This window comes from Adiantum capillus-veneris, chromosome 7, assembly GCF_014529385.1.
Source record: "Adiantum capillus-veneris isolate H3 chromosome 7, ASM1452938v2, whole genome shotgun sequence".
In the NCBI taxonomy this organism is placed as follows: Eukaryota; Viridiplantae; Streptophyta; class Polypodiopsida; order Polypodiales; family Pteridaceae; genus Adiantum; species Adiantum capillus-veneris.
Genome location: NC_140937.1, coordinates 168,859,636 through 168,887,215, shown reverse-complemented (window position 1 = coordinate 168,887,215; position 27,580 = coordinate 168,859,636). Strand labels below are relative to the sequence as shown.

The following is a 27,580-nucleotide window of genomic DNA, read 5'->3' as shown; positions in this document are numbered from 1 at the left end:
TAGGTCAATTCCATTACAACAAAGATGAAGAAAAAGATACCCTATACAAGATCAATTTCAACTTTCACATAAATTTACAAAACGTAATGAAATTGAGTTGATACATCTACTTAATAGATAGGTTGATAGCAATACTTTACCCTGCTATTCGTTTAACAACATGGCATATATTAGGGAATCATATATCACAATGGGGATTGTTGTAGGCTTTCGGGTTGACAGAGATTCAAGAAACACCATAGCGTAATCCCTTGTCAAGAACCATAAATTAATAAACACCCTAGCCTCTTCGGGCAAGTGATAGCCTACCATCCCTATCCAATTCCTTGTCTTTGTCTGAGACTAGGTACACCAACAAGGGGCTTTGCCAAAGAGTTGTCAAGGCAACTCCCTTGTTAGAGAGGTTGAATGTGACCCCCTTGGGAAACTCTCAAGACCCAAAAATGAGCACACGATTCTCCACAACAAAGGGCACTAGAGTCAAGGACATACATGCCCAGGTGGAGAGAGAAAGAGAGAAGAATGCACCATGATTAAAACATTGTCTATTTCTCATCATTTCCCTTCCGTCAAGTAAATGGCCACTAACTCCATGCACCAACCAAAAATTTATCAATTTTAAAAATAAAAAGTCTATTTTTCATTAGCAAAAAGGAGCGGCATCACAAAGGCCTCACCCAATACTATCGACTGATGACGGCTTGGAGTTACGAATTTATTTTGAGGTTTTTTTTGGAGCCGTGCTTCCAGCATGGGGTGCCTCGTAACAGCCTGCCTGCCATCTTCAAATTCAGCTCACTTGCTGATGAGGCAAGAGCGGGACGTGAGCAAGCGGCTGCTGGCGGACCGTTTCCCGCAGCTTGTGAGCCTGGTGGACGATGGCACTCTGCTGGTTTTGGAGCGCTCTCCCTGCTACCAGGAGCGCCGGAACAATGGTTTTCAAGAGCCGATGCTCCTCTTCCTCGTTGGCACGTCTCATTTCTCTACTGTCTCTGCCCTGCACGTACATAATGTTGTCACGGCTGTCCGCCCCCAGAGTGTTGTGGTCGAGCTCTGCCGGAGCAGGTACTTTTTTCTCTTTCATGCCCATCTGGACCAATAGCTGTTACTACAAAGCTGAAACTGGGTGGTATCCTACTGGAAGTTTTTGTGCACAATTGAATCCTGAGCCTTTTCTTTCATCATATGTAGCCAAATTGCTAGTTCCTTGATATCACGATTTTAATGGTTTCCTGGTTTAAACTTTTGTCTAATGTTTGGAATCATAGGGCTGGCCTAATGAATGAAATACCAGATCTCAATGATGCAACCAGACCACCATCAAATTTGCTCTCAATGAGTGGCAAAAGCTTCTTTGCAGCATTGGGTCGTAGTCTGGGAATGGGTGAGAATCTTGAAAAATGATTTTGCTTGTGCTGAAATGATCAAACTGGTAATATTGGAAGACAAAGTAAAGCTTGATTGCAGTCTTTTCTTGAGCAAGAGTTTGGTTAATGCCAATTATGCATTGTTTTGCATACAAGGAGGCCAGTCTGCTATGACTTTACGGTTCTTATTGGCTTTGGCATCTGAGAAATTATCTTCTGTTGCGGGAGTAGCATCTGGAGAAGAGGTAAGAGCATTTAGTTTGGAGTTCTTCTGTAAGGTGATACTATTTCTTGGGGAAAGGTTTGTGACACAAGCTTTGCTGCAGTTTCGAGCAGCGTATAAAGCAGCGGCAGAAGTTGATGCTCAAGTTGTGTTAGGGGATAGACCAATCGAAATAACTGTAATCTCCCTTTCTTTCACGTTTGTGTCTTTTTCACCTTCATGCCAGTTGGTTTAACCAACTTCTTGTTTAAATGCCTTCTTCAACTTCTTGCTCAATGGTAGTGTAGGAGATTATACTGCTTGATTCTTGATCACTTAAAGAGCGAAACTGATCTATGCATCCTGCAAGTTGCACTAGAGAACCCTTAGATAATGATTGGCGAGGCTGAACACAAAAGTAAACAATGAAACATAGATTTTACTGTACTGTGCGGGTTTATGCTTTCGCTCAAGTCTCATGGAAGTTTCATTCAAACATGGGGATTATGTGAGTTTGTGGCTTGGAATTCCCTCTTGTGGGAGGCCCGAGTAGAGTTGGTATGAGCTGTTATCGGCTGTATGACTAGGAGACAAGTTTGATGGGCTTTCATTATGCTTGTTGTATGTGCTTGTGTGATGTTATGTGCAAATGGATCTTGGAAAACAAGATGTAACAGCCTATTGATTCTTTCGGCTAGTAATCTATGTTGTAGACAATAGCAAGCGAATATCGATAATGATAACAAGTTTGATATTTAAGAAAACACAAATTTTGAGATTGATACAATGCTGAGGGCCTGATCTTCAGAGGCGACCCCCCTTGGAAGGACTTTTCTTTAATAATGGTTGCATGAAAAAGCGTACGTCATGTGGAGCTGTCTCATGAAACATGTTGGGTTGTTAAGGTTGAGAACTACAATAGATGATTATGTGGAAATGTGTGTTGGATGGCAATCCACTGTCCCGTCTCAATGGCGCAAGGCTACAAAAGTGGGGAGTGCATGCAAGGAAGGAGAAAGAAAGGAAGCCATATGGAAGCCAAGTGTATAATTTTGCATATTTTGCTATGACAGAATTCACTTCTCAATTTGCGTGAAGCCTACATTTCTACTTACCTCTGTAGCTAGTGTAGTGGATACTGGAGAAAGAGGCAACACAAGGAAGATAGAGCTCTCTAAGAGGAAGAGCGACCTTAAGCACCCCTTATGTGTGGAGGGAGTTGTTGAAGGGGAAAATGAAATGAAATGAAACTTTTTATGATGCCTTCTAGAGGCCAAAATGACCTCTGAGACCGAAGAGTCACATCATGGCGTATCTGATACTAAGTCTGGATAAAGGAAAGAAAGTAAACTAAACAAGAACATTAATAGACTTGTGAGGCGAGTAGCATGAGCTTGATGGGTATATAAACAAAAAGTGGGTAGCTATCTCAATATACATATGGTGGATATGTACGTATCAAAATCTGGTGATAGCTTGCATGCATTGGTGCATGATCGTGTCGATGTCCTCCATGGTGAGAGTCTACACAGGGTGCCTCCTGTGTCTCGCCAATATGAATCTGATTGTATGTTGCAACCTTCCCCGGCGTCAAGAGCATCCCCTCATCCTGGGCCTCTTGGATCTCCCCCGCTCGCCTGCTCGATCACTAGGAGAGGTATTCTTAAGGATACCTAGTGATATGCCTTGTATCAGGTTCTTCTCCCAAGGGCTGGATCAGCCAGCGTTTTTGCAACTAGAGCCAGATCTACCAGCGTTTTTACATCAGCCAGGTAAGCGTAGAAACAGGAGCCATTTCTGTCGCAGAGGACCTCACCTCAACTTTCATTTTTTGCAAGCAACATCAGATCCGCTGATTTCTGTGCTAGCGCTACCATTTCTGGACATCTTTGTCGCGGAAAACCCCTCCAGATCCATTTGCGTTTTTGACCTTCATCTGCGTTTTTGGGTTTTCAGCCCATTTTCGGCGGTTTTATTGGTCACTTTGTGTCGTTGACACTGTCCACAAGTTGCCGGGCACCTAGGGTACCCATCAATCAAGCCTTTGTTTTTTCAGCAAACACAAGGTTTTTGGTGCCTGTATTTTTGCAGCAGGAGGGCAGCGCTCAGATTCTGGACCCCAGATCTTGCCACCACCCACTCGGCCTTGGCATCCGGTGCATTGCCGGGGAAGTTCCTCTTCAAATCTAAAGATTTCAGCGATTCGCCACTGCTGTTTTCTCTGTTTTTCAGCCCTCCGACGGCTGTGCACACAAAGAAAAACCCTCCTTACACTCTCTACACCACTCCGGACCCTGCCGGGAGCGTATGAGCACTCTGAAAATCGCTGGACAGCAGCGTTTTCATCACCTCACAGTTATGTTTTTAGGTGGACAAATGCCACATGGCTTGTGTTTTTCACAGAGGATGAAGTAACCTCCTGCCAGGACACCATCCAGTGGTGGTCCGTGCGGTCTCTCAGTGATTGCTGTAGTACACGGTATCTTTGACATCGGCTTGATTGTCTACGGGCATACGATCTTGGGGAGATCCATTCATTCCAGCCATCATTCTGCGGTTGCGCACTCCAGCGGGGGTGGTGACTTGTGGTTTGCTATGGACACACCTATGCACTCATCAGAGGAGTTCACACGAGATATGGCCATGCTCATGGCATATGGGATTCTGACATTCCCAAAGAAGATACCACCATCTTTGGTGGACAGACACTTACCACTTGACCTTGACACGTCAGATCACTTGCTTACATAGGAGCATCTACATGGAGTTACGGAGAGGATCCTGGATCTCTTTTTGAACAAGTTCATTGCTTGGATCTATAGACTGGAGTGCAGCTTCAGTGCTTTGGACTCTCTTGGAGAGTTTACTCGCGAGATGCGGGAGATCAGACATCATTACGCGACTACATCCGGAGTCACCCGGAGCCTGGCTTGGATGGTAGTGTAGTTGCTGTTCTACACTCCTGATCATTTGGATTGCTACCTTCAGAGGTGCTTACACTCACCCTCGGTAACCTTACAACAGACTTATCTCCTGACCTTGGCAGTAGGCCACTCCCAGCTCACACATTGAGAGCCACACCGAGTCGCGGTTTGTTGGCGCGGATTTTGTTTTGGTTGACACTGGAGGATTGGAGGCAGGAGATACAGGCAAGACGGCGCAGACATCTTGGTTTGGCCTTTCCTCTTCTTAGAGGATCAGACGCTTATGACGCAGATTGCTATATCTGGCCTTCCTAGAGTTTTTCACAGCTTAGCCACCTGGCCACACTGGGCTACAGGTTCATGCATTGACAGGCTTCCGGTCATTCTCACAACGGTTCCTGGGCTTCCCCATTTTCTCCAGATGGTTTGACTACAGACACCTCAGATCCTATTGGGCAGGACACTTGCAGGCCTATTGGCACTTCTTTTATGACAAGGAGTTGTTTTCACACTCAGTTCGGGCACTTCACGCAGTATCTTCACCCTGTATCGGCGGAGTACAACAGTTTGCTACACTGCTCGTGACGGCATCTTCCATGGAGATTTCTCGACGGTTCGGACACCTCAGACTGCCGCTACACTCCCGAAGTTCGCTGGAATATTGTCCTTCAGCGGACATCGCAGCGGACATCTTTATCATTTGCCTCACATCTTCAACTTCATGCAGTTTGTTCAACATCAGATGCTAAGAGGGGGTGTTAGACTTACACCACTTTGCCGCTTCACAGATCTAGGGTATACTTGTATGGCTAGTATGTCTCCGGGTTGGCCACCCATAGCCTAGGTTGCTCCTTGTCCGGCCGCCCACTTTTGTCCGGGCGTCCACATTTTTTTCCATATATCATTTTCTTGTTGGGTCATAGGGGATTTTTATCAGGCCTTGCCCTACCTCCCCTTGAGCACCTATTTATGGGGCTAGGGGGCTACCCTCTTCCACACATATATACTGATTGTGTATTGGGTCTCTTGCTCATGGTAGTCATGGGGGGATTGATCGCCCCCTCTTCACCATCTCTGGTGTTTGTGTCTACTCTCTCTCTCTCTCTATTGCTTCCTCACACGCGCACTCTCACAATGCTCTTAGGGTTAGTGTTTTTAGTGTGAAGTGCTCTTGGGGCTCTGCTTTGGGGCAACCCTTGTACTGTTTATAAGAGCCCTTGGAAACATCACTCTGCAGAGCATGTGGACGCAGAGTTTGAGAGCAAAGGACCCTCAGGAGTTGTACCTTTGCATCGAGCAATAATAAAGAAATACTAGAAGGGGCTCCAGTCTTTGGAGCCAATGCATCTGGGCGCGGAACTCCTCCGTGCCGTGTCGACTCTCTCTCTCTTTAGTCAAAGTTTAGTGATTTTGCAGTTTCTGTTTATGTGTTTCTATTGATTTCTCGCTAGGAGTGTCTAAGCCTGTAACATAGAGTCCCAGACATCTCTAATCATAATATCTCATGGCCCAAAACCCTCTCTAGAGAGGCAGTGAAAGTAGCCACGTATCTCCTAGTATACTGGATAAACCCTTTCCTCTTTCAAATACAACTCATTCTCATGACATATTGGATCTTGTTCATACTGATATATGGGGACCTCAACCTTCTTCGAGATCACAATATCGCTACTTCATTACTTTCATTGATGATTTCTCACGGTATACGACTCTACTTATACAAAAATCCGAGGCCTTATCTGTTTTCAAACAATTCCACAAGGCTGCGGAACTTCAAACTGGTCGTCGCCTTAAGAAGCTTCGTAGTGACAATGGAGGCGAATATGTTTCTCGAGAGTTTGTGAATTACTGTGTTTGCAGTGGAATTCATCATGAACACACTATTCCATATTCACCTCAACAGAACGGCGTTGCTGAACGAAAGAATCGCACTATTCTCAATGCTGTAAGATGTCTGCTGATTCATTCTGGTTTATCTCGTGTTTTCTGGGCTGAAGCTACATTTGTCTATGGCTCTCCGTGACACAACTGGCACAACCTGGCCTCAGCTCAGATCTCTCGAAATCGGCTAGTCTATCCAATAGCACATCGTAAGCCGTGGGACAAGTGAGTGTCCATGTAGGTAGGCCTAGATAAGAACCCATCCTCTGTGTGCTCATATGTAGTCATCTTCATGCCCAACTCGTGTATAGGGTGTATCCATGTCCTCTGGTTATCCAATAGAAACAAGGCTTGTTGTATATGTCTAGTAACCTCCCTCCGTGTGTGAGAGAGAGAGGGTGGATCCATAGATTCTAGAATACCAAAAGCGGGAGAGTGTGTCCATAGAGAAGCCATGGAGCTTAAACGATGTTGCCATTTGTGCATACCAACATGATATATCTCCATGTGTTATCAAGTGGAGAGAGAGAGAGAGAGAGAGAGAGAGAGAGAGAGAGAGAGAGAGAGAGAGAGAGAGAGATGAAATGAAATAAAATGTTAAACGTCTTTAAAAGGCCAAAATGACCTATGAGACCAAACTGATACAATGCTTGTGGATCTAATCCAGTGTCTGGGTACAAAAATAAAATGAAGTAAAGTAAAAGACTAAAACTAAAAGATTAAATTCATTAGACTAAAATCATTATTATCATTGTCAATGCCCAAGTATTGCATTGGTCGTTGAAGAGCTTCGTCAATGTTTGCCTCTGTAAATAGTCGTATTGGGCATCTCCCATATCGTGCTAGAATAGTCCCGATCCTTGGGTGAAGCCTCTGTCGATGTCATGGTTGCCCTCGTAGACGTGGGCGTCTATTTGTCCCGAGCTCAGTGGCTCTATCCACTAATATACCTGTCACGTGACACATCCAACCCTATGTGTCCGTGGACAAGCTACAGCACGACAAGGCTTCAGTCAGTCCAATCAATGTAGATTTAGAAGTGATCTGGCACTTTTGTGAGTCTGTTCACAGAGCGTGCATGTCCAGACACTTAGTGTAAATGCATATCCTTTGGTTGCACACAGCATGATCATAAGCATTCCCATCAGAATCCATCAGAATCCTTCATGGGAAATTTTTAGTGCATTTAGCCTATTTTCCCTATTTTTGACATTTTTCACTTATTATTTTTAAGTGACTTTTGTTGGAAAGTAGGTAGGGCAAATGGAGTAAGTTTGTATATAAGCGAACCTAGGCTAGCACTAATTGGCAGAAGAGGCAGCAGGAGCACCATTGCTTAACATGCAACATCTCAGCAGAACCCCAAGCGCTAGCGTTTTTGCTCCACAGCAACAACCTAGCGTTTTTCGACCAGATCAGCCGGCGATTTGTACTTGCAGATTCCGGCGACAGCAGAACATCAGATCAGCTTAGCGTTTTGCATTTGCAGAACAACCGGCCACAGATTTGCAGATTTTCAGCCCTAGCATTTTTTGCATCTGCATCATAACCCAACGTTTTGCAGATTCACCTCGACGGAACATCAAGAAACCTCAGCGTTTTCAGTTTTCAGCCCTTAGGCAGCGCAGATCAAGTCCCGAACCTCGCAGATGTCACCTTCCCGCAGCAATTCCTCGCCGCACGGTCAATTTCCGCAAGGTTTACAGTTTCAGCCCGGAAAACGCAGATTTCAGCATCTGCGTTTTCAGCGGGTCGTCGTCGCATTGTCGTCATTGACATCGTCACCGACATAGAGTCAGAATTCAACAGATAGAAGAATTGCAGATTTCAGCCCTTAGAGTTTCCAGATTTCAGCCCGTCTCGTCGTCGTCCTCACCGTCGTCGACATCGTCGGCAAGTCCAAGCATTGTAGAGATTTGTGCAATCATAAGTAGACCGCTCTCATCATAGAGAGTGTGTCACTAGCGTGTGACTACTATCTATCCTTTTTGTTGATTTCTTTCTTGTTATTTATTTATTTTCACTTTTTGGAAACACCCCTCGGGAAATCTAACTGCCCTGCATTACATAGCTAGTGTGGAACTGTTCAGAGGGAGTCCAGGCCTGAGGGCAAGAGAGCACTAAGGTTGGACAAGGACTATGGTTAGCCAAAGCGGGATCATTTACTAGCCAAAGTGGAATCCTTTTCTACAGAGGCTACATTTCAGTTCTTGGTGTGGCTGCAGTGTACAAAGAGGGTCAGATGACCTAGAAAGATACAATGGCAACATCTCCTAAAATTTAGGGAACTGCTATTTTGGGACCTGAAAATGTGTTCGCGTCATTACCTCCGGGATGACTAGGGGAACATTTTATTACTCTGCTGCAAAGTCAACTGATACACCAGTTGAGAGATTTTTGAGCGAGAAGCCCAATGCGGCGAAATTGCATGCATGAGTGCCAAGTGGCACTTTTTGGTGAACTTACCAAGTCTGGGAGAAGAGAACTCGTAACTGACTTTTTGGAGCAGTTTTGGAGGTTGAGAACACTGATTTTCAGCCATTTCTCTCCATTTTTGAGCTTCCCATGAATTTGCCTAGGTCTAAGGAGCTCATTTTCAGCATCGGAAGGCATCAGATGCGTGTTTACAAGGCTGTTTTGCTGCGTTTTCAGCGATACGCAGGTTTTGGTAGCCATGGAAATCTTCCCTTTTTTGCATCTATTTGTTCACAGATACATTACAGGTCAAGGGCAGCAGAGGGGGCGCTCGATTTATGCTAGGGGGATGCTTCATTGAGAACCTGTCACAGGTTGAGAGCTATGGAGTGCTTCCTTTCCCTCTTATGTACAGTGCGGTGCCAGGAGTGATGCCCTGCACGCTACGCACTGCCCTCTCTCTCCCCTATGGCAGTATGTTATGCCTCTCTAGTGGGCTTTTCAATTGACCAATGTACAATTGTGTGGGTTCATGCGCGATTGCTGAGGCAAGAGCCTCTTGCACAGGTACTGGACTAGCTAGCGGCTAATCCCCTGCAGGTACAGGTGATTCGGAGAGGTTTCACGTGCGAAATCTCGTCCGATTCAAAGGGCAAGTGGCCCTACAGGTGGGGGAGCTCGAGGACTTGCTACGGATACGACCGGCACGCGAAACGGAGCCCGAAACAGTGAATTACAGCCTGCTGTGTATTTTTGCAGGTTTAGGGTTTTTGCCCTAAACGGACCCTAATACCCCCAGGAGGTTCGGGGACGCAAGGGGACCGCTGTACAGGTGATCTGGCACATTTTTGGGGCTGAAAACAGAGAATTCAGTGTGCTGCAGATTCTCGCCAGGTTTTGCAAAGTGCTCGTATGCGTCGGGAAAGTCATTCAATGCGTGGGAATACTGACTGTGAAGGGTCCTAGTACAGTTATGCTGCAGAAATAGGGTCGGAACAGTTGAAATTCAGCCAAGCTTGTGCGGGGCAGCTTGTAGGGAACCACAATGTTTATTCCCTCTTTTAAACAATAAAGAAATACCGAAAGGGGTGCCTAAGTTAGGGGCCGATCTGGTGTCGGTCTTCTTATACAGGTGCATTCTAGCAGCCTGTATCCCTTTCCCCTTTGTTGTGTCTTGAAAGTACAGGTAAAGTGGGCGACAAATTAAATGGGTGAAAGCAAATAAGGTTTAAGTCTAAGGTCTACCGCAAGTACAGACCGGTTTCATGGTTCCATCGCCGGGATTAAATCACTTTTTCCCATAGAAGTGAGCCTTGGCTAGTTTAGGCTTGAAGACACAGGGGATCATAGACTAGACACAAGAAATTGCAATTATGGCTGACAGACCAGATGATGTGACTGAAGAGGTTTCCTCCTCACAGGGTCAACAAACACATGAAGTGGGCGAGTCTTCAAGACCACCACAGACGGATGATGAAGATTTTGCAAGGGTCTTCGAGCAGCTAATGGATGGACATCGTCATGAACACTATCTTCTCAAAGATGGGTTCATGATGATGCATGGCAGATTGTGTGTCACAAAGCCATTGCGACACAAAGTTATGGAAGAGAGTCACGTCCCACCGTATGCAGGAAATCGTGGTATCGATGCTACAGTTAAAGCGGTTGAGACGTTCTTCTACTGGCCTACATTGAGAAGAGATGTGGATGCTTTTGTGCGAGAATGCCTAATATGCCAGAAGGTCAAGTTTGACAGGCAAAAGGCACCAGGGTTATTGCAACCACTACCTATTCCAGATAAACCATGGGAAAGTATTGCTATGGATTTTATCTTTGATCTTCCGAGAATGCAGACAGGAAACGATGGTATTTGGACCATCATTTGCAGATTCAGCAAGCAGGCTCATTTTATTCCTATCAGGAAGAAGATAGAGCCAGATCAGATGGCACGCTTGTTTATGAGCAATATTTTTAAGTATCATGGCATGCCACAGTCGATTGTTAGCGACCGTGATCCACACATGACAAGTTTGTTCTGGAGACGCTTGTTTGAGAATATGGGCACAACGCTCAAATTCTCTTCGTCATTTCATCCTCAAACAAATGGGCAGTGAGAAGAGGCAAATTCTACTGTCCTAGATTTGACGAAGTGCTATGTGTCAGAGCATAAAGGAAAGTGGGAGCAGTATTTGCCATTGGTGGAGTATGTATACAATAATACAGTGCATTCATCAACTGGCAAGGCACCTTTTGAGATAGTTGAAGGTGGCAAGAAAGTTCCTCCCATACTGCATACAAAGGACAAGATATTTGAAGCAGATAAGTATGTTCAGGACATGGATGAAATGTACAAGAAGGTCAAAGTGGCCTTAGAAAAGACTCAGGCAAAGCAAAATAAAGCAGCTGATCGTCACCGTCGTGAAGTGGTATTTTCACTTGGTGATTGGGTGCTTCTACGCTTTGAAAAGGCAAGGTTAAAGAAGATGAAGGGCAAGGAAAGACTGTTTCCAAAGCTCACCATGCGTTACTATGTGCCTTTTCAAGTGTGCGACACAATCAATGATGTTGCATATAGGCTGAAATTGCCTAACAGTTGGAAGATTCACAATGCGTTTCATGTGAGTCTTCTCAGATCCTATGTGGGTGATGTGCCAGAGGATATGCCAGCTGAAGATCAGCCGGAAGTCGAGGAACATGACGAGATCTTGGTCCCGGAACAAATTTTGGCACATAAAGAAAGAAAAGTGAAAGGGAAGGTCGCTAGGCGTTACTTGGTGAAGTTCAGAAACTATCCACCAATGGATGCTAAGTGGATGAAAGAAGGTGAACTTGCAGAGTCACCAATTGTGTTATCACTTTACCTTGAAGCCTTCGATTTGCAACCTACCTTGACCCCTTCAGTTTCAAAGCTACATGGATTGTCAGTATGACAATGGCTTCTGAAACAAATGATGTACATGGTATTTAAAGTGAGCTCAAATCAAGTACATGTTACATGAATGTTAGAGCTGTACAGATTGTCAGTTTGGCAATTGCTCTTAAGGAATGTCCAAAAGTGTGGTTAGTGCTATAGAAGTGAGTATTTCTTGTCAGTTTGTCAAGGATACAGTAATTTCTTCTTTTAAAGGGTACATGTGTAACTGCATTCTTAAACTGTTGGTTTGGGTATGCTTGAAAGTGTTACTGGATCCAACGTGTACTAAAAGACAGTGGCAAAATGCGTAGCTACCATTTTGTCATTGGAAAGTTAATGACTCAAAGCAATGGCAGAGTGCGAAGCTACCACTATGTCATTGGGTTAGGGTTCACACGCGCAGGCAATACATGTGTCAACGAGGTGTTGAATACACCAGGGTTGACAATGAGCATGTATGTGTCGTACATGTGTCGACAGGTGTTGAATACACCAGTGTTGACTGTGAGCATGTACGACATAGATGCAAACGAGGACGTTTGAGATTTCAAGAGGGGGGTATGTCACCAGCGTGTGACTACTATCTATCCTTTTTGTTGATTTCTTTCTTATTATTTATTTATTCACTTTGTGGAAACACCTCTCGGGAAATCTAACTGCCCTGCATTGCATAGCTAGTGTGGAACTGTTCAGAGGGAGTCCAGGCCCGAGGGCAAGAGAGCACTAAGGTTGGACAAGGACTATGGTTAGCTAAAGTGGGGACATTGACTAGCCAAAGTGGAATCCTTTGCTACAGAGGCTACATTCAGTTCTTGGTGTGGCTGCAGTGTACAAAGAGGGTCAGATGACCTAGAAAGATACAATGGCAACATCTCCTAAAATTTAGGAAACTGCTATTTTGGGACTTGAAAATGTGTTCGCGTCATTACCTCCGGGATGACTAGGGGAACATTTTATTACTCTGCTGCAAAGTCAACTGATACACCAGTTGAGAGATTTTTAAGCGAGAAGCCCAATGCGGGGAAATTGCATGCATGAGTGCCAAGTGGCACTTTTTGGTGAATTTACCAAGTTTGGGAGAAGAGAACTCGTAACTGACTTTTTGGAGCAGTTTTGGAGGTTGAGAACACTGATTTTCAGCCATTTCTCTCCATTTTTGAGCTTCCCATGACTTTGCCTAGGTCTAAGGAGCTCATTTTCAGCATTGGAAGGCATCAGATGCGTGTTTACAAGGCTGTTTTTCTGCGTTTTCAGCGATACGCAGGTTTTGGCAGCCATGGAAATCTTCCCTTTTTTGCATCTATTTGTTCACAGTTGCATTATAGGTCAAGGGCAGCAGAGGGGGCGCTCGATTTATGCTGGGGGGATGCTTCATTGAGAACCTGTCACACAGGTTGAGAGCTATGGAGTGCTTCCTTTCCCTCTTATGTACAGTGCGGTGCCAGGAGTGATGTCCTGCACGCTACGCACTGCCCTCTCTCTCCCCTATGGCAGTATGTTATGCCCCTCTAGTGGGCTTTTCAATTGACCAATGTACAGTTGTGTGGGTTCATGCGCGATTACCGAGGCAAGAGCCTCTTGCACAGGTACTGGACTAGCTAGCGGCTAATCCCCTGCAGGTACAGGTGATTCGGAGAGGTTTCACGTGCGAAATCTCGTCCGATTCAATGGGCAAGTGGCCCTACAGGTGGGGGAGCTAGAGGACTTGCTACGGATACGACCGGCACGCGAAACGGAGCCCGAAACAGTGAATTACAGCCTGCTGTGCATTTTTGCAGGTTTAGGGTTTTTGCCCTAAACGGACCCTAATACCCCCAGGAGGTTCGGGGACGCAAGGGGACCGCTGTATAGGTGATCTGACGCATTTTTGGGGCTGAAAACAGAGAATTCAGTGTGCTGCAGATTCTCGCCAGGTTTTGCAAAGTGCTCGTATGCGTCGGGAAAGTCATTCAATGCGTGGGAATACTGACTGTGAAGGGTCCTAGTACAGTTATGCTGCAGAAATAGGGTCGGAACAATTGAAATTCAGCCAAGCTTGTGCGGGGCAGCTTGTAGGGAACCACAATGTTTATTCCCTCTTTTAAACAATAAAGAAATACTGAAAGGGGTGCCTAAGTTAGGGGCCGATCTGGTGTCGGTCTTCTTATACAGGTGCATTCTAGCAGCCTGTATCCCTTTCCCCTTTGTTGTGTCTTGAAAGTACAGGTAAAGTGGGCGACAAATTAAATGGGTGAAAGCAAATAAGGTTTAAGTCTAAGGTCTACCGCAAGTACAGACCGGGTTCATGGTTCCATCGTCGGGATTAAATCACTTTTTCCCATAGAAGTGAGCCTTGGTCAGTTTGGGCTTGAAGACACAGGGGATCATAGACTAGACACAAGAAATTGCAATTATGGCTGACCAAGGCAAAAAACCATCGCAGAAAACCATCTAGGTCTGGGCCATGAGCTATTCAATGACTCCCTCATCAGTCGTGAGTCCTCCGGCATAACCTAACAAGGTCCGGGCTGGGAGATATAGAGGCCTTTTACAACCAAACGCCCCCCAGACCGTAGCCTGCGTCATTTGGAGGTTCAAGCATACAACCAAACGCTCTCCAAACATCCCGTCTGCGTTCGGAGGTTTTTCAGCATACAACGAAACACTCCCTAGACATCCCGTCTACGTCGTTTCGAGGTTTTCAACCATACAACGAAACACTCCCCAGACATCCCGTTTGTCACAGGCTTGGGCACCCCAAGTCGGAAATCGGGCACGACACACGAGAGGATCACTTAAAAATACTTCACAACTTTAAAACTTGAGTCGACACGGTCCGACGTAGTGCCGTGCCCAGAGGTGTTGGCCCCAAAGCCTGGCGCCCCTTTCGGTATTTCTTTATTATATTAATGCTTGAGCAAAGTACAATACTCGAGGGGTCCTCTGTTCTCAGACGTTGTGTCCAGATGCCCTGCAGATTGAGGTCCCTAAGGGTCTATTTATTCTTAAAAAGGATGCCCCAAAAGCAAAGCCCCAAAAGCTTTTAAACTCAAAAGCAAAAATTCCCAAAAGTAAATGGTTCCAAAATCTGCCAGAAAAAGTAGTTAGCGCAATTTGCGAAAATCCCTACAGGCTACCTTGTTAGCACCTATCATCGCAAATCGCGGAAGTCTGTACTGTCTGCCATGTCAGCGCAAATTTCGGGATTCCGAACCATTCTGCAGTTCTCTGTCCGCAGGTGGTCATGCCACGTTATCATTTTGTGACACCGTCTGTGTCGTTCCGAGGTTCAGACAATACCATTTCTCACTATTCCACCCGAGAGTAAATCACCAAACATTGAAAAGAGTTTTAAAACCAGAGTCAAACAATTTAAATTGGCACCAATTTTGGTTTAAAACAAATACCATCCATTTCAAACAATTTCCAAACAGGATCATCGAACTCCAAAGAGATTCAAACTTAAAAAGCAATCTCAACATCAGTCGAGCTTGAAAAGTCGACTAAATTTCCATCTTGAAACTTGCACCAAAAATTAGGGTTAGGTTCCTTCCATAAGGTCATAGCCGACCACAACATGGTCCATCAGCTCTTGGACAGACAGAGTTCCTCTGGTGGCGATGGTAGTCCCAAGACATAGCAATCACACCGGACCTCCAAGGTTATTAGCTCGAGAAGAGACACCTACTGAGAGATGTCGAGAAATTTCAAGTTGTAATTTGCTAGGGTTTCTGTGGCAAGCATTTCAAGAGACCCCACTCCGCTAAAAGTTGCACTCGGAAGGAAGATATGCTCGAAAAAAAATCTTGGATCCTTCTCTTGCAAGTGATCTTTATGGCCCTGTAAGACAGAGCGATGAAGACAGGAGCGCACCCGATGCGCATGGAGTAAGGGTGGTAGTGGCTAATAAGTTCGGGGTCGAACACGAAGCTTCTTTCATAAAATTTTCCGTCAAATCTAGAAGCGCCATCTTGCTCTGTCTGCTCTTTGATAGGACCATTATGCTTTCAAAAGAGCACATGCGTGAAGCTCTGACACCACGTGCCAACGGAAAAGAACAGACCGATCAATTTTAAGCACTTCAAATGACACCGAACTGAAAGAGATACATGACACACGAGACGGGGAGTGGCGGAGCTCCACCCCAAGAGAGCACTGGCCCTAAACGCTGGCACCCCTTTCGGTATTTCTTTATATTGCTTGAACTCATTCATTGCCTCTCCATACATCTCCATCCATCAATGCTACCAGATCTACCATGGTGGTCTACTGAGGGTCCCCAAATCTGAACCCCACAAAGCATAGCTGAAGCTACTAGAGTATGCATCTGTATACTCCACCGTCTCTTGGCCATATGTAAAATTGGATGCTGGTCTCCTAACCCAGTGTGGTGTGGTGTGGTGTTAAACACCACAACCTTGGTTTTCCCCAGGTTAACAAACAATCCATTATCGTGGGGAAATGTGTACAAAGCATCTAAATGATGCTGCATCCTCTCCAGGGAGTCAAAAATCAACACAATATCATCGACATATAACAATAGTGGGATCCATGTCCCTACCAACTGTGCTCCTCTATCACCATCCCTCTCAATGTAGTCAGCAACCTCATCCACATACATGCCAAATAGTGTAGGGGATAGCGGGCAGCCCTGTTTCACCCCAATAGTGGAGTGGACCACATCAAAGATCCCCTCTGGAGTGCGGACATGCCCCACTACTGACTTGTATAGAGCCATCATCCCCCAAATCAACTCTTTGGGTACCCCCATCTCCTGCAGTCTGCGCATCAATCTAGCTCTGGTTATTGTATCGAAGGCTTTGTGGAAATCCACAAAGCAACAATAGAGCCGTCTTCCACGTGATCTCCCCTCCTCAATAATGGCTTTAGTGTTAGAATATGATCAAGATTAGCGAAACATCTCTTGAAACCTGCCTGTCCTGTTGCCCATACCCCCCCTCTCTCTGCCCATCTACTCAACTGCGGCTCAAGGATGGATGTGTACAACCGTGCCTATGTGTGTCCAATCATGATAGTGGGGTAGTTCCCAGGCTCCATAGGGTCCCTTGACTTGAAGATAGGTACGATAGCGGACAAACTCCAAGCATCCGGTAGGCCCTCGCACATGGCACGATTGAACATCACTGCTAGAAGCTCTGCAAGCTTAATGCTCCGCTACCAAGCCATCGTGATCATATGCTCTCCTAGTCTTCATCCCGTCAATGGATTTCTTTACCATCTCAGTGGTAAAGAAAGCACGTGTGTGGGCATGGCTCTGGTGGATCTGGAAGAGTGGCTACCCCGAGACTGTGTAGAGGGCTAAATACTGAATACTTGATGTTGATGTTGATGATTTCTGGTGCAAAATGCAAAGGCTGATCTGGAGCAAAAACGCTGGGCTGAACTGATGGAAATACGTTGGGCTAAACTGGTGCAAAACGCTGGGCTGAACTGATGAAAAAACGCTGGGCTGAACGGAAACAAAACACTGGGCTGAACTGATGCAAAAACACTGGGCTGATCTGATGGAAAATGCTGGGCTGAATTGATGCAAAAAGGCTGATGATACTCGGGTGTTGATGGAAACGCTAGGTGCTGAAGTGCTTTGGGTGCTAGATGCCTCTATGGGTAGTGGGTTCTGATGTTAAAAACAAGGCCAAATGACTCTTTTATAGGTTTTTTTGCATTTGCGCTACCTATCTTTTAAAAATGTCACGTCAAAGTGAAATGACTTAAGTGACTGTTCATATGCCTATATGCTTAAGTGACTGTACTGTGCAAGTAAGGGTATGCAACTATGACTTGCCTAATCATGCACGTCCTTCTAGAGGCTCACAAAATGCCAGGCTAGATCCTAAGCTAGCTAAGACTTATGCTGACCTGTAGCATTAGCTTGTCCACGTGGCTCAAGTGCAATGTGCACGTGACAGGTTCAAGAAGAGCGACACTGTTCAGTCATACAACCAAAAGAGTTGGTACGCTTTTCTATTAGTGGCTTCTCTTAGGATAGTCAACCTTGATGAGCAGATAGAGAGGGTGTTGCCCCTTGAGTTGGAGATGTATTGCCTAAAGCAAAAGGCTATCAACATATAGAGGATGCTGGCCCATCCACAGGGTGGTTGTGCCTTGTTCGCAGGGGAGTTGAAATTCAAGAATGAGAAATTGGATGAGAAGTCGTAGGACAAGGACCAAAAGAAAGGCAAGAAGAAGGCAAAGAGGTTCATGAAGAGAAAGTCAGGTCAAAGACTAATGAGCCACATATATCAGCCAAGCAAAAGCTAGAATGGAACAATCAGGGCAAGTGCTACACGTACCGGGAACACGGCCACATTTTGGTTAAGTGTTTGACAAAGGAGGAAAATAAAGTAGAGACATCAAAAGTGGCCAAGGAGAGGAAGCCTAAGAAACAAAGGCAAATGCAGGACTTGTGTCGGATTATTGAGGGATGTAGCAGGATGGTGAGTCAACAAAGCTTCGGAGCGTGGGGCAAAGCGAGGGATTGAGGGACTCAATCTTCTTCACCAATAGCACCCAAGGCCAGCTTCATTTCACTGGATGGCGAAAAGTTGGGAGTGAAGCTCGAGGAAATGAGATCATAGTTGGACGCAATGTTGGCGACACCAGGGCATGTGGTTGCAGTGATGTTTGTTCTCTTAGGGATGCCGTGACATCATAAGAACAGTGTCATAGTGAACTCTCAAAACTCCATTTGAAGAAGCCAGGCAAGGATCTAGTCATTGATGTAAAACTCAAAGGGGAGTTTGTCCCTATTGTCTCTGCGTTGTAGTTTTTAAATTGATGAAGTCCCACATTTCTGCTTGCCTGTTTTTTTGTCAGAGAAGGAATGTTTTGAGTACAGTTCTCAGTGTTCGGGAAAAACCATTTTTCCAAACATATAAAATTCAAGGGGAAATTTTAGAAAATTAAGTTTCTTTTTTGCATTTTTACACTATTTTGGGGCGGAATTTCTCCTTTTCCCCCTGCCCTCAACCGGCATTTTTGAAATTGGAAACGGCACAATATTAAGCTGAGACACATTTTTCCCGGACACTGACAGCTCTAATGTGTATGAGGTGGAATTCTAGTGTTTGAATTCTCTTTAGTTTTTATTAAGATTACTTCTCTTGAATGAATAGAAGATGAAGTCGTAATATCTTTATGTGTGTCTATGAGTTGATAGTTACTTGTCAACACTAACGTTCATGTGTTTGCATTTCTTGTAATATATTCGTGCAGTGCCCATGAAAGTCAACGTACGGATGTTCCTCTGTAACATGTGCAGGTGCATATGTTGTATGTATATGTGTGGGTGTGTGTCTCTGTTAAGTACGCATGTGATATGATGAAATCTAATTTGTGTTTGTGTATGTCCATGTCTATCTATAAATGTATGTAATAGCTAATGTGTATGCGTCTATAGATATGTATTATTGCTGTATAGTAATATGTGTTCGTGCGCGCACATACACACAGAAGCCCCAACACGTACACATTTTAATCACATCTGGCTGTGGTGTCCTTTACAAGTGCAGTTACGACGTGCATGGGAGGCGCTTGATTGGGTCAGCAGGTGGAAGCTGACGGCTTTTCTTCTAAAGGGTATTAGCTCCTCCAAGCTGGATCTCTCAGAGGAAAGGCTTCAGGTTTTTCTTGTTCTACAAATATTTTTATATTGCACATGCTATCCTGCTTCCCTCTGCTGTCTGATCTCTATGCGTATTCCAGGTCTTGAGGAGTGATGATGCTCTCTCCTTCGTCTTTAGCTATTTGAGCGAGGAGTTTCCAGCTCTACTACAGCCACTTATTCATGAGCGAGATAGGGTATGGCTAAGCCCTTAAACTAAAGATTTCCTATGGAAGTCTAGTAAAGATCTACGTAACCCTCAATAAACATTTTATTGCCAAACACTATTAGCTAGAAGTCACAAGAGTAGGGGGATCTCAAAAAACATGTTTTTGTATGTTGCCACCGAAGGAGTTGTAAGCTTAAGCTTATGGATTCACAATAAACACGCTTACAGAAACAGGATTTTTTCGTGCATGATGAAAAGAAGGGTTTCAATCAGCATAAGAAGCTCAGGAGGTCTTTTGGAGAGAGCAATAGCTTACTGGCCATGATACAGGGTGTATGTATGTGCGCACATATGCACATGTGTATATTTGTAGGTGCGGTTTCCTCTCATATACACGTTAGAGAGTAAAAAAGAAACCTTATAGCAAATCCTGAAATTTAAGCAGAAGGGCCCATGAATAAAGGCAAATACACTACTTAAATGAAACTGACAACCATTTCATCCATTTGCCATTCAAACTGAATGAAAGCTGAAACAGTGACAAACGAAACTTTACTCATTCAAAAGATGAGTGGCTCCTTACAGAGACAATCTAACTGAGGGGGATGGTGGGAGAAAATGGTTTATGTCTATCCAGATTCCAGTGGTTTTAGTTCAACGCATGACAGAAACTTGTATGCTGATCTTTGTGTTACTGTACGTTTTGTGTGTGTGCAATGCTCAGTTTGACATGAAACATTTCGGGGTTTTGTGTGTTTCAAGGTTTCTGAAACGTTTCGTTTCGGAGCTCAAAGAAAGCGAAACACAGGTTTCCTTTTATATGTATGTTCTTATAATTATACATTGATATATAGATACAAATTCACCCGTCAAGACATGTGAAATTCCAAAATCTAGATGTAAGACTTGAGTCACGAGTGAACAAGGTAAGTCAGCAGCCAGTTGCAACAAGGTACATGTAAAGACGAGGGGGCTAGGTTAACGTGTAAGGTTGAGAGAGAGAGAGAGAGAGAGAGAGAGAGAGAGAGAGAGAGAGAGAGAGAGAGAGAATTATTCGATGTGCGTGAGGGTCAAAAAATCTATCGATTTTTTGAGGCGGCCTTTGTGCACGGCTTAAAAAATCCCCATATGGGTGGCTTGAGGTTAACTGGTCAAAAGGGGGCCAAACGAAGAAAAATCAACTCGTTTCGTCCGTTTCATTGAAACATTTCGATCGTTTCGCCGTTTCGGGGTTTCAGAGGGCTGAAACGGGCTTTTATGTCACTATGGCACTGTGCATTGGGTGGGTGTGTGAGTGTGTGCACCCTTGCGTGTGCTGGATATACATTGGTACCTAATTGTCCACTACTATTGGCACTGATGACGTTAGTGGTGTTGTCATAGTGTTTAGTCAATTTTATGCAGTATCTAGTCCATCTAGTCAATTCTATACATTATGGGGCTGATGGGTATATTGTCTTGTGTATTACTTCCATGAGTCTATAACTAGCACTTTCCTTAAAAGGTGAATTTGGGCTTCTCAAGGATTCAACGAGGAATATGCTTGAATGCATTCAACTAGAAATATGCTTGAATGCATTGAGACGGTAGACCCTTGGCTTAGGTCGTAGTAGATAGTGGTTGTGCGTTCAAGTAGATTGACCCTTTGCTTAGATCGTAGTAGATAGTGGTTGTGCGTTCAAGTAGATTGACCAAGCCTTCTTGAATGAGTCAAATGCTTGGGAATGTTTAAACTTGCTGCAATTGTGTTCAGCATACCAAGAAGTTTACATAATATCTTATGGACCACCATCCAATTTGTATGGAAGTTACATAATAAATTTGCTTGTGTTAGCGTCATACCCTCACACCCAGTTGGCAACCTCCTACTTCATTATTTGGCTTTAACCATGAATTGAATTGTGCTTCTCTTAGTGCTAGGCTTCATTATGGCTGAGTTTGCCCTTGATCGCCGGAGGCATGACAGAAACTCAGTACGCTGAACTTTGTGTTGATGTATGCTCATGTGTGTGTGTGTGTGGTTTGTGTTTGAAAGAAGATGTTAGTATCTAGTTCTATGCCCACTATTGGGCACTGACGACGTTAGTGGGGATGTCGTGGTATTTAGTCAATACTATGCATGATGGAGCTGGTATGTTGTGGGTGACTATTGTCACAAATTGCTGACGTGTCAAGCCACTGAAGAATGGAGCCGATTTGCAGATCCCGGCCGAGGAGCCTAAACCCTAAGTGAAGAAGCAGAAGCAGCAGATTTCCGCAATTCACACCGGCCTGTTGACGCGGTAGATTGTACGGATTTCGCGCTGGCATGCTGACATGGCAGCCTGTATGGATTTTTGCGATTTGCACTGCTGTCGTGGCAGTTGTATGGATTTTCGTAAATCACGCTGGTAGGTTTTGGGCATCTGCTTTTGGACCAGATGCTTTTGAGTTTGAAGGCTTTTCATGTAAACTTCTTTTAATGGCCAAGGGCCTTTAAATATGAGGCTAGGGCTCTGGCACACTTCTGGGAGAAGGTGCAGAGCGTGGAGTACCGGCTTGTACCGTGTTGATGTAATATAAAGAAATACCGAAAGGGGCGCCAAGGTTTGGGGCCAATACTCTCTGGGGTGGAATTCCGCCACTCCGTGCCGCGTGTTGTCTCTCTCTTTCAGTTAGTTGTTATTGAAGTGCTAAAAGTTTGTTCAATCTATTCTTTTCTATTAGCAAGTGGTGCCTGTCTTGTGACAGTGGTATCAGAGCATGAGGCGTGTGCTTTTCTGAAGGCATACCGGTCCTTCCAAAGAGCAGATAGAGCAAGATCGCACTTCCAAAGCTCATTGGAAATTTTATCTTCGTGCTCTGACCTTGGACTTATTAGCCACTTCCACCCTTACTTCATCGCGCATCGGGCGTGCTCCCACCTTCACCACTCATGTCTTTCAAGGCATAAGCCATAAAGATCACTTGCAATAGAAGGATCAAGTTTGTTTCGAGCTACTGTTTTTCTCAGATGTAGTGGTGGATGTCTATAGCTACCAAGCCGCTCACTTCAAGGACTTGGCAAGCTTTCAAGAAAATTGTTGCCCGAAGTTATATGGTTTCTGGCAGCTGCTGGCAGAGTGGGGTATCCTGAAATGCTTGCCACGGAAACCCTAGCAGATTACAACTTGCAGTCTTTAGACGTCTCTCAACAGGTGTCTCTTGTTGATAACCTTGGAGGTCCAGTGTGATTGCCAGGTCTTGGGACTACCATCACCGCCACAAGAATATTGCTTGTCGAGGCTTGTTTCGACTATTCAAGAGTTTGTGGATCATGCTGCGGTCGGCTACGACCTTGTGGAAGGAACGTAACCCTAATTTTTGGTGCAGGTTTCAGGATGGAAAGTCAGTCGACTTTTCGAGCTCGACTGATGTCGAGATTGCTTTTTAAGTTTGAGTTCTGTTTGAGAACTTTTTTGGTGATCCTGTTTGAAATTTGTTTGAAATGGATGATATTTGTTTTGAACTTGTCTTGGTGCCGATTTGAATTGTTTGACTCTATTGGTTTTATTGAGTGGTGATTGTACTCTCGGGTGGAGAAGTGAGAAATACTGTTTTGCTATTGTTTGAATCTCGAAACGATGCAGGCCGATGTCTGGGGAGCGCTTCGTTGTATGTTTGAAAACCTCGGAATGACGCATGCCGATGTCTGGGAAGCATTCCGTTGTATGCTAGAAAACCTTCGAACGACGCAGGCCGATGTCTGGAGAGCGTTTGGTTGTATGCTTGAACCTCCAAGCGACCAAGACTGCAAATTGGGGAGTGTTTGGTTGTACAGTCCTTTGAGCTCATGGCCCGGACCTTTTTAGGTTATTTGCAGGGGGAGTGACGAGCTAGTCCTTGAGTAGCTTTATACCGCAGATCGTTTGTCTCACGGGAGTGTTCAGCGGTGCTGTTTGTTGTGTCTTGTAGCATGCGAGCATTTGTGTTGCATAGTGATGTGCCATACTGAATATTCCTAAGTGGATGAGATTGGTTGGGTATGTAATTTTAGTGCATCAAGACACCCGTGGAAGATCAGTGCGGTCTGGGTGTGATCGCTAATTTTACTATATCGGAATATCAAGAGTTCTGATTTGGACGAAAGGAGAAGCCAACTCTTTGATCAAAAGAGCTGAAAGGAGAAGCCAACTCCTTAACAAAAAGAGCAAACTGATTGTCTCTCAGAACGACCCTCAGAAATTTTCGAGCTAGCTTGAGTTGTTTTGCAGATATGCTGTAATTGCGGACAATTACTTTCTTTCAAGAAGGGGGGATGTCACAAATTGCTGACGTGCCAAGCCATTGAAGAACGGAGCCGATTTGCAGATCCCGGGCGAGGGGCTTAAACCCTAAGTGAAGAAGCAGAAGCATTAGATTTTCGCAATTCACGCTGGCCTGTTAACGTGGCAGATTGTACGGATTTCGTGCTAGCATGCTGATGCGGCAGCCTGTAAGGATTTCCGCGATTTGCGTTGTTGACGTGGCGGTTGTACGGATTTCTGTAAATCACGCTGGCAGCTTTTGGGCATCTGGCTTTGGACCAGATGCTTTTGAGTTTGAAGGCTTTTTATGTAAACAGCTTTTAATGGTCAAGGGCCTTTGAATATGAGGCTAGGGCTCATTCTCGGGCACACTTTTGGGAGAAGGTGCAAAGCGTGGAGGGTACCGCCTTGTATTGTGTTGATGCAATAAAAAGAAATACCGAAAGGGGCACCAAGGTTTGGGGCCAATACTCTCTGGGGTGGAATTCCGCCACTCCGTGCCGCGTGTCGTCTCTCTTTTTCAGTTCAGTTGTTATCGAAGTGCTAAAAGTTTGTTCAGTTTGTTCTTTTCTATTGGCATGTGGTGCCCGTCTTGTGACAACTACCATGAGTCTATACCTTGCACTTTCCTTTTAAGGGTGATTTTGGGCTTATCCTGGATTCATCTAGGTATATTTTTTGGTCGTTTAGCGGACATGCAGACTTCACATTGTGAAGTTTTTGTCTGAGTTACGACCAATTGATATTGTGCTAATTCTTTCTATCTTTTATGGTGTGTATGCCCTATCAACTATCTATTTTTGTGCCAATTTTTCAATTTTTCTGATTTAATGCTTCTTTTAGTGCTAGGCTTCATTATGGCTGAGTCTGCCCTTGATCTCCGGAGTCATGACAGAAACTCAGTATGCTGAACTTTGTGTTGATGTATGCTCATGTGTGTGTGCGTGTGGTGTGTGTTGTGTTTGGGAGCATATGTTAGTACCTAGTTCAACACCCACTATTGGGCACTGACAAGGTTAGTGGGGATGTCGTGGTATTTAGTCAATACTATGCATGATGGAGGTTATGGTAATATTGTCTTGTGGGTGACTACCATGGGTCTCTACCTTGCACTTTTGAAACTATTAAGGGTGATTCTTGGCTTCTCCTCGATTCATCTAGGTATTTTTTTAGTTGTATAGCAGACATGCCGACTTCACATTGTGAAGTTTTTGTCAGAGTTACGACTTGTTGATATTGTGCTAATTCTGTCTATTTTTGGACCCGACAGGCGGATCGATGAGGTACATTCCCATTTGGCAGTAAGCCATCGATTCCCCAATAAAGTTAGTCCTCAAGAAACCTCCTGTCCCGCAGACGTTTATTGAAGATGAACTTGAGGACGTCGTCGTAAGACCAGTCAACCAACTTTTGGGGGCAAAGAAGAAGCAACCGAAGAAACGCAACAAGGGAACTGACTACCCTGGTTATTTGTGCATAAAATCCTCTTTTGTGAATGCAAGAAAACGGAAGAAGCATGTGCGCTTTCGAAGGATTGTCCAGTTCGTCCTCATCTTCTTCCGACAGCTTGGACAACTCATCCTCTTCTAACTCGAGTGATGAGGATGGAAAGTGCAATAAACGACGAAAGAACCAAAGATTGGGAAAGAACAAGAAGAAGGCCAAGAAAAGGGGATCCCGACACTTTTCAGACAACTCTAATGAGGATTCATCTTCTTCTGAGAGTTCGAACTCCGATGACCATACTTTTCACTCAAAAAGGAAGCACTTTTACAGAGCCAACCAATATGGTTTTCTCGAAGACAAAGGCAAAAAGACCAAGGAATTTAAAGAGGGTGGACATGCAGTAAAGTTCGAAACCTTTTCAGGGTTTCGAGATGCTCCTAAGGCTTTAGTCTTTATTCAATAGTTTGACGAGCACTCCAAGATTAGACGAGCAACATCCTTTTTGAAAGGCAATTCACGGACATGGTGGTCCACTCTTTTGTTAAGAAAAGAAGCACCGACAAAGTGGCTGAAGTTCAAGAAACTCTTTATTTCTTCGTGGCTCACTCAAAAATACGAACGAGACGTGATTATTGACCGGAATCATCTTCGGATGGTCAAAGCAGAAACTTTGGATGCTTATTGTGAGAGACTTTGGGATGTTTTTCTACCTACTTCACCTTTAAGAAGATCAGTTTCAAGCAGCAAATCGAGCGATTTTGCTGTGGATTGCCCAAAGAAATACGAGACTATTTCTTGTTACATAAATCTGAGTCCATACAGTAGTTGATTTGACATGCTAAGCAAGGCTTTGCTATGCATTTGGGTAACTTGACCTATCCATCAGATGAACCTTCAACAAGTCATAACAGAAGCAGACGACAGAAAGATACACGACCTTGACTGACAGAAGAACAGAAAGACGAATATTTTAAAGTGGGAAAGTGTTTTGAATGTGGGAAACAAGGACATATATCTGCGCGATGCCCCAAAAAGACACAAGAATGAGAATGACTGACAGATTAAAAATAGAACTAGGCGAGGAGATACTCGTTCCAGAACAGATATTAGATAGAAAATTACGGATGAACTGGCATTATTTTGCTTTGTGAATTTATGAATGAATAATTTTTGAAGTAGGACTTTTTGAAGATGACTTTGATTTACGTATGAAACTAATGTTTTATGGAAAATCTTGCTATTTGTGAATAGATAAGGGTCGAGAATGAGATGATGATGAATTCAGAGCAATGACAGCTCCAGAATGAACCTTATAACGATAAGAATCATGAATTTTGAATCATGATGAATGATTGAATGGAAATGTCGTGAGTGCATCAAGAGTTCTCGAGGGATTAGATGGCATACAGTTCTTAGACTTCCACCACTCTGCTGCTTCACACAGGTCTAGGGCATTCCTTGTGCGGCTAGTGTCTTTGGGCTGGGCACCCATAGCATAGGTTGTACCTTGTCCGACCGCCCGAGTTTGGGGCCGGCCGTCCACTTGAGTTTGGCGCCCACCTTGGGCACTCATATATATGGGGCGAGGGGGTACACATTTCACACACATTTGATTGTATAGACATGGTCTTCTGTTTTGGTAGTCATGGGGGGCTGATCGCCCCTCTTCCCCATACCAACGTCTCTCTCTCTCTCTCGCACTCTCACATGGTATCAAACAGCTTCAGGCTCTCCATGGGACCAACGCTTCATCACCTGCAGAGGTTCTCCTCCCAAGAAGAACATCAGACCAGCCAGTGTTTTCTTCAACAGCCAGTGTTTTTGCAAATGGAGCAAAAATCTGCCAGCGTTTTCGATGAAATCTGGAGAGTTTTCATCGCGGAGATTCACCTTCTCAACCTGCATTTTCTGCTATCAACATGGCGATCACCAGCGCTGGCCATTCCCAGGCTTTTCATTGCCTCCTTCTACCTGCATTTTGGGCAGCCAATACCTGTGTTTTTTGGACAGAACAGCAGCATTTTCAGCAGGGGGGCACTGGGCCTTGCCCTCTACAGATCTTGCCTTCCTCACTGGTTTTGCATCCGGTGCATTGCCGGCGAGTATCCTCTCCATTTCCCTCAGATTTCAGCCAGCATCCACTGCTGTTGTCTCTGTTTTCACCCCTCCGACGGCTGTGCACACAGAGACAAACCCTCCCTACACCCTCTGCACCGCTCCGGACCCTACCGGGAGCGTACGAGCACGCTGAAAATCGCTGGACAGCATCGTTTGCATCACCTCTTAGTTGCGTTTTTGGGTGGACAGCAGCCACATGGCTTGTGTTTTTCACAAAGGATGAAGCTACCTCTTGCCAGGACACCATCCGGTGATGGTCCGTGCGGTCTTTCAGTG

At 44.8% G+C, this 27,580-nt stretch overlaps 1 protein-coding gene across 5 annotated transcripts in view; it reads left to right on the top strand.

Moving 5' to 3' along the window:
* Nucleotides 1–697: 697 nt before the first annotated feature.
* LOC147455022 (TraB family protein) overlaps nucleotides 698–27,580 on the top strand; it is a 66,904-nt gene continuing 40,021 nt past the window's right edge. For 2 of the 5 annotated variants that reach the window (XM_086516883.1, XM_086516887.1), the window contains exons 1-6: nucleotides 701–1,065; nucleotides 1,269–1,384; nucleotides 1,524–1,612; nucleotides 1,694–1,768; nucleotides 19,215–19,325; nucleotides 19,408–19,503. In XM_086516883.1, coding sequence (XP_086373009.1) covers nucleotides 752–1,065; nucleotides 1,269–1,384; nucleotides 1,524–1,612; nucleotides 1,694–1,768; nucleotides 19,215–19,325; nucleotides 19,408–19,503 — 801 coding nt within the window. In that variant the 5' untranslated portion in view covers nucleotides 701–751. Of the gene's footprint in view, nucleotides 1,066–1,268; nucleotides 1,385–1,523; nucleotides 1,613–1,693; nucleotides 1,769–19,214; nucleotides 19,326–19,407; nucleotides 19,537–27,580 lie in introns of those variants that run through there. The other 3 variants (XM_086516885.1, XM_086516886.1, XM_086516884.1) reach the window with 3 other exon arrangements.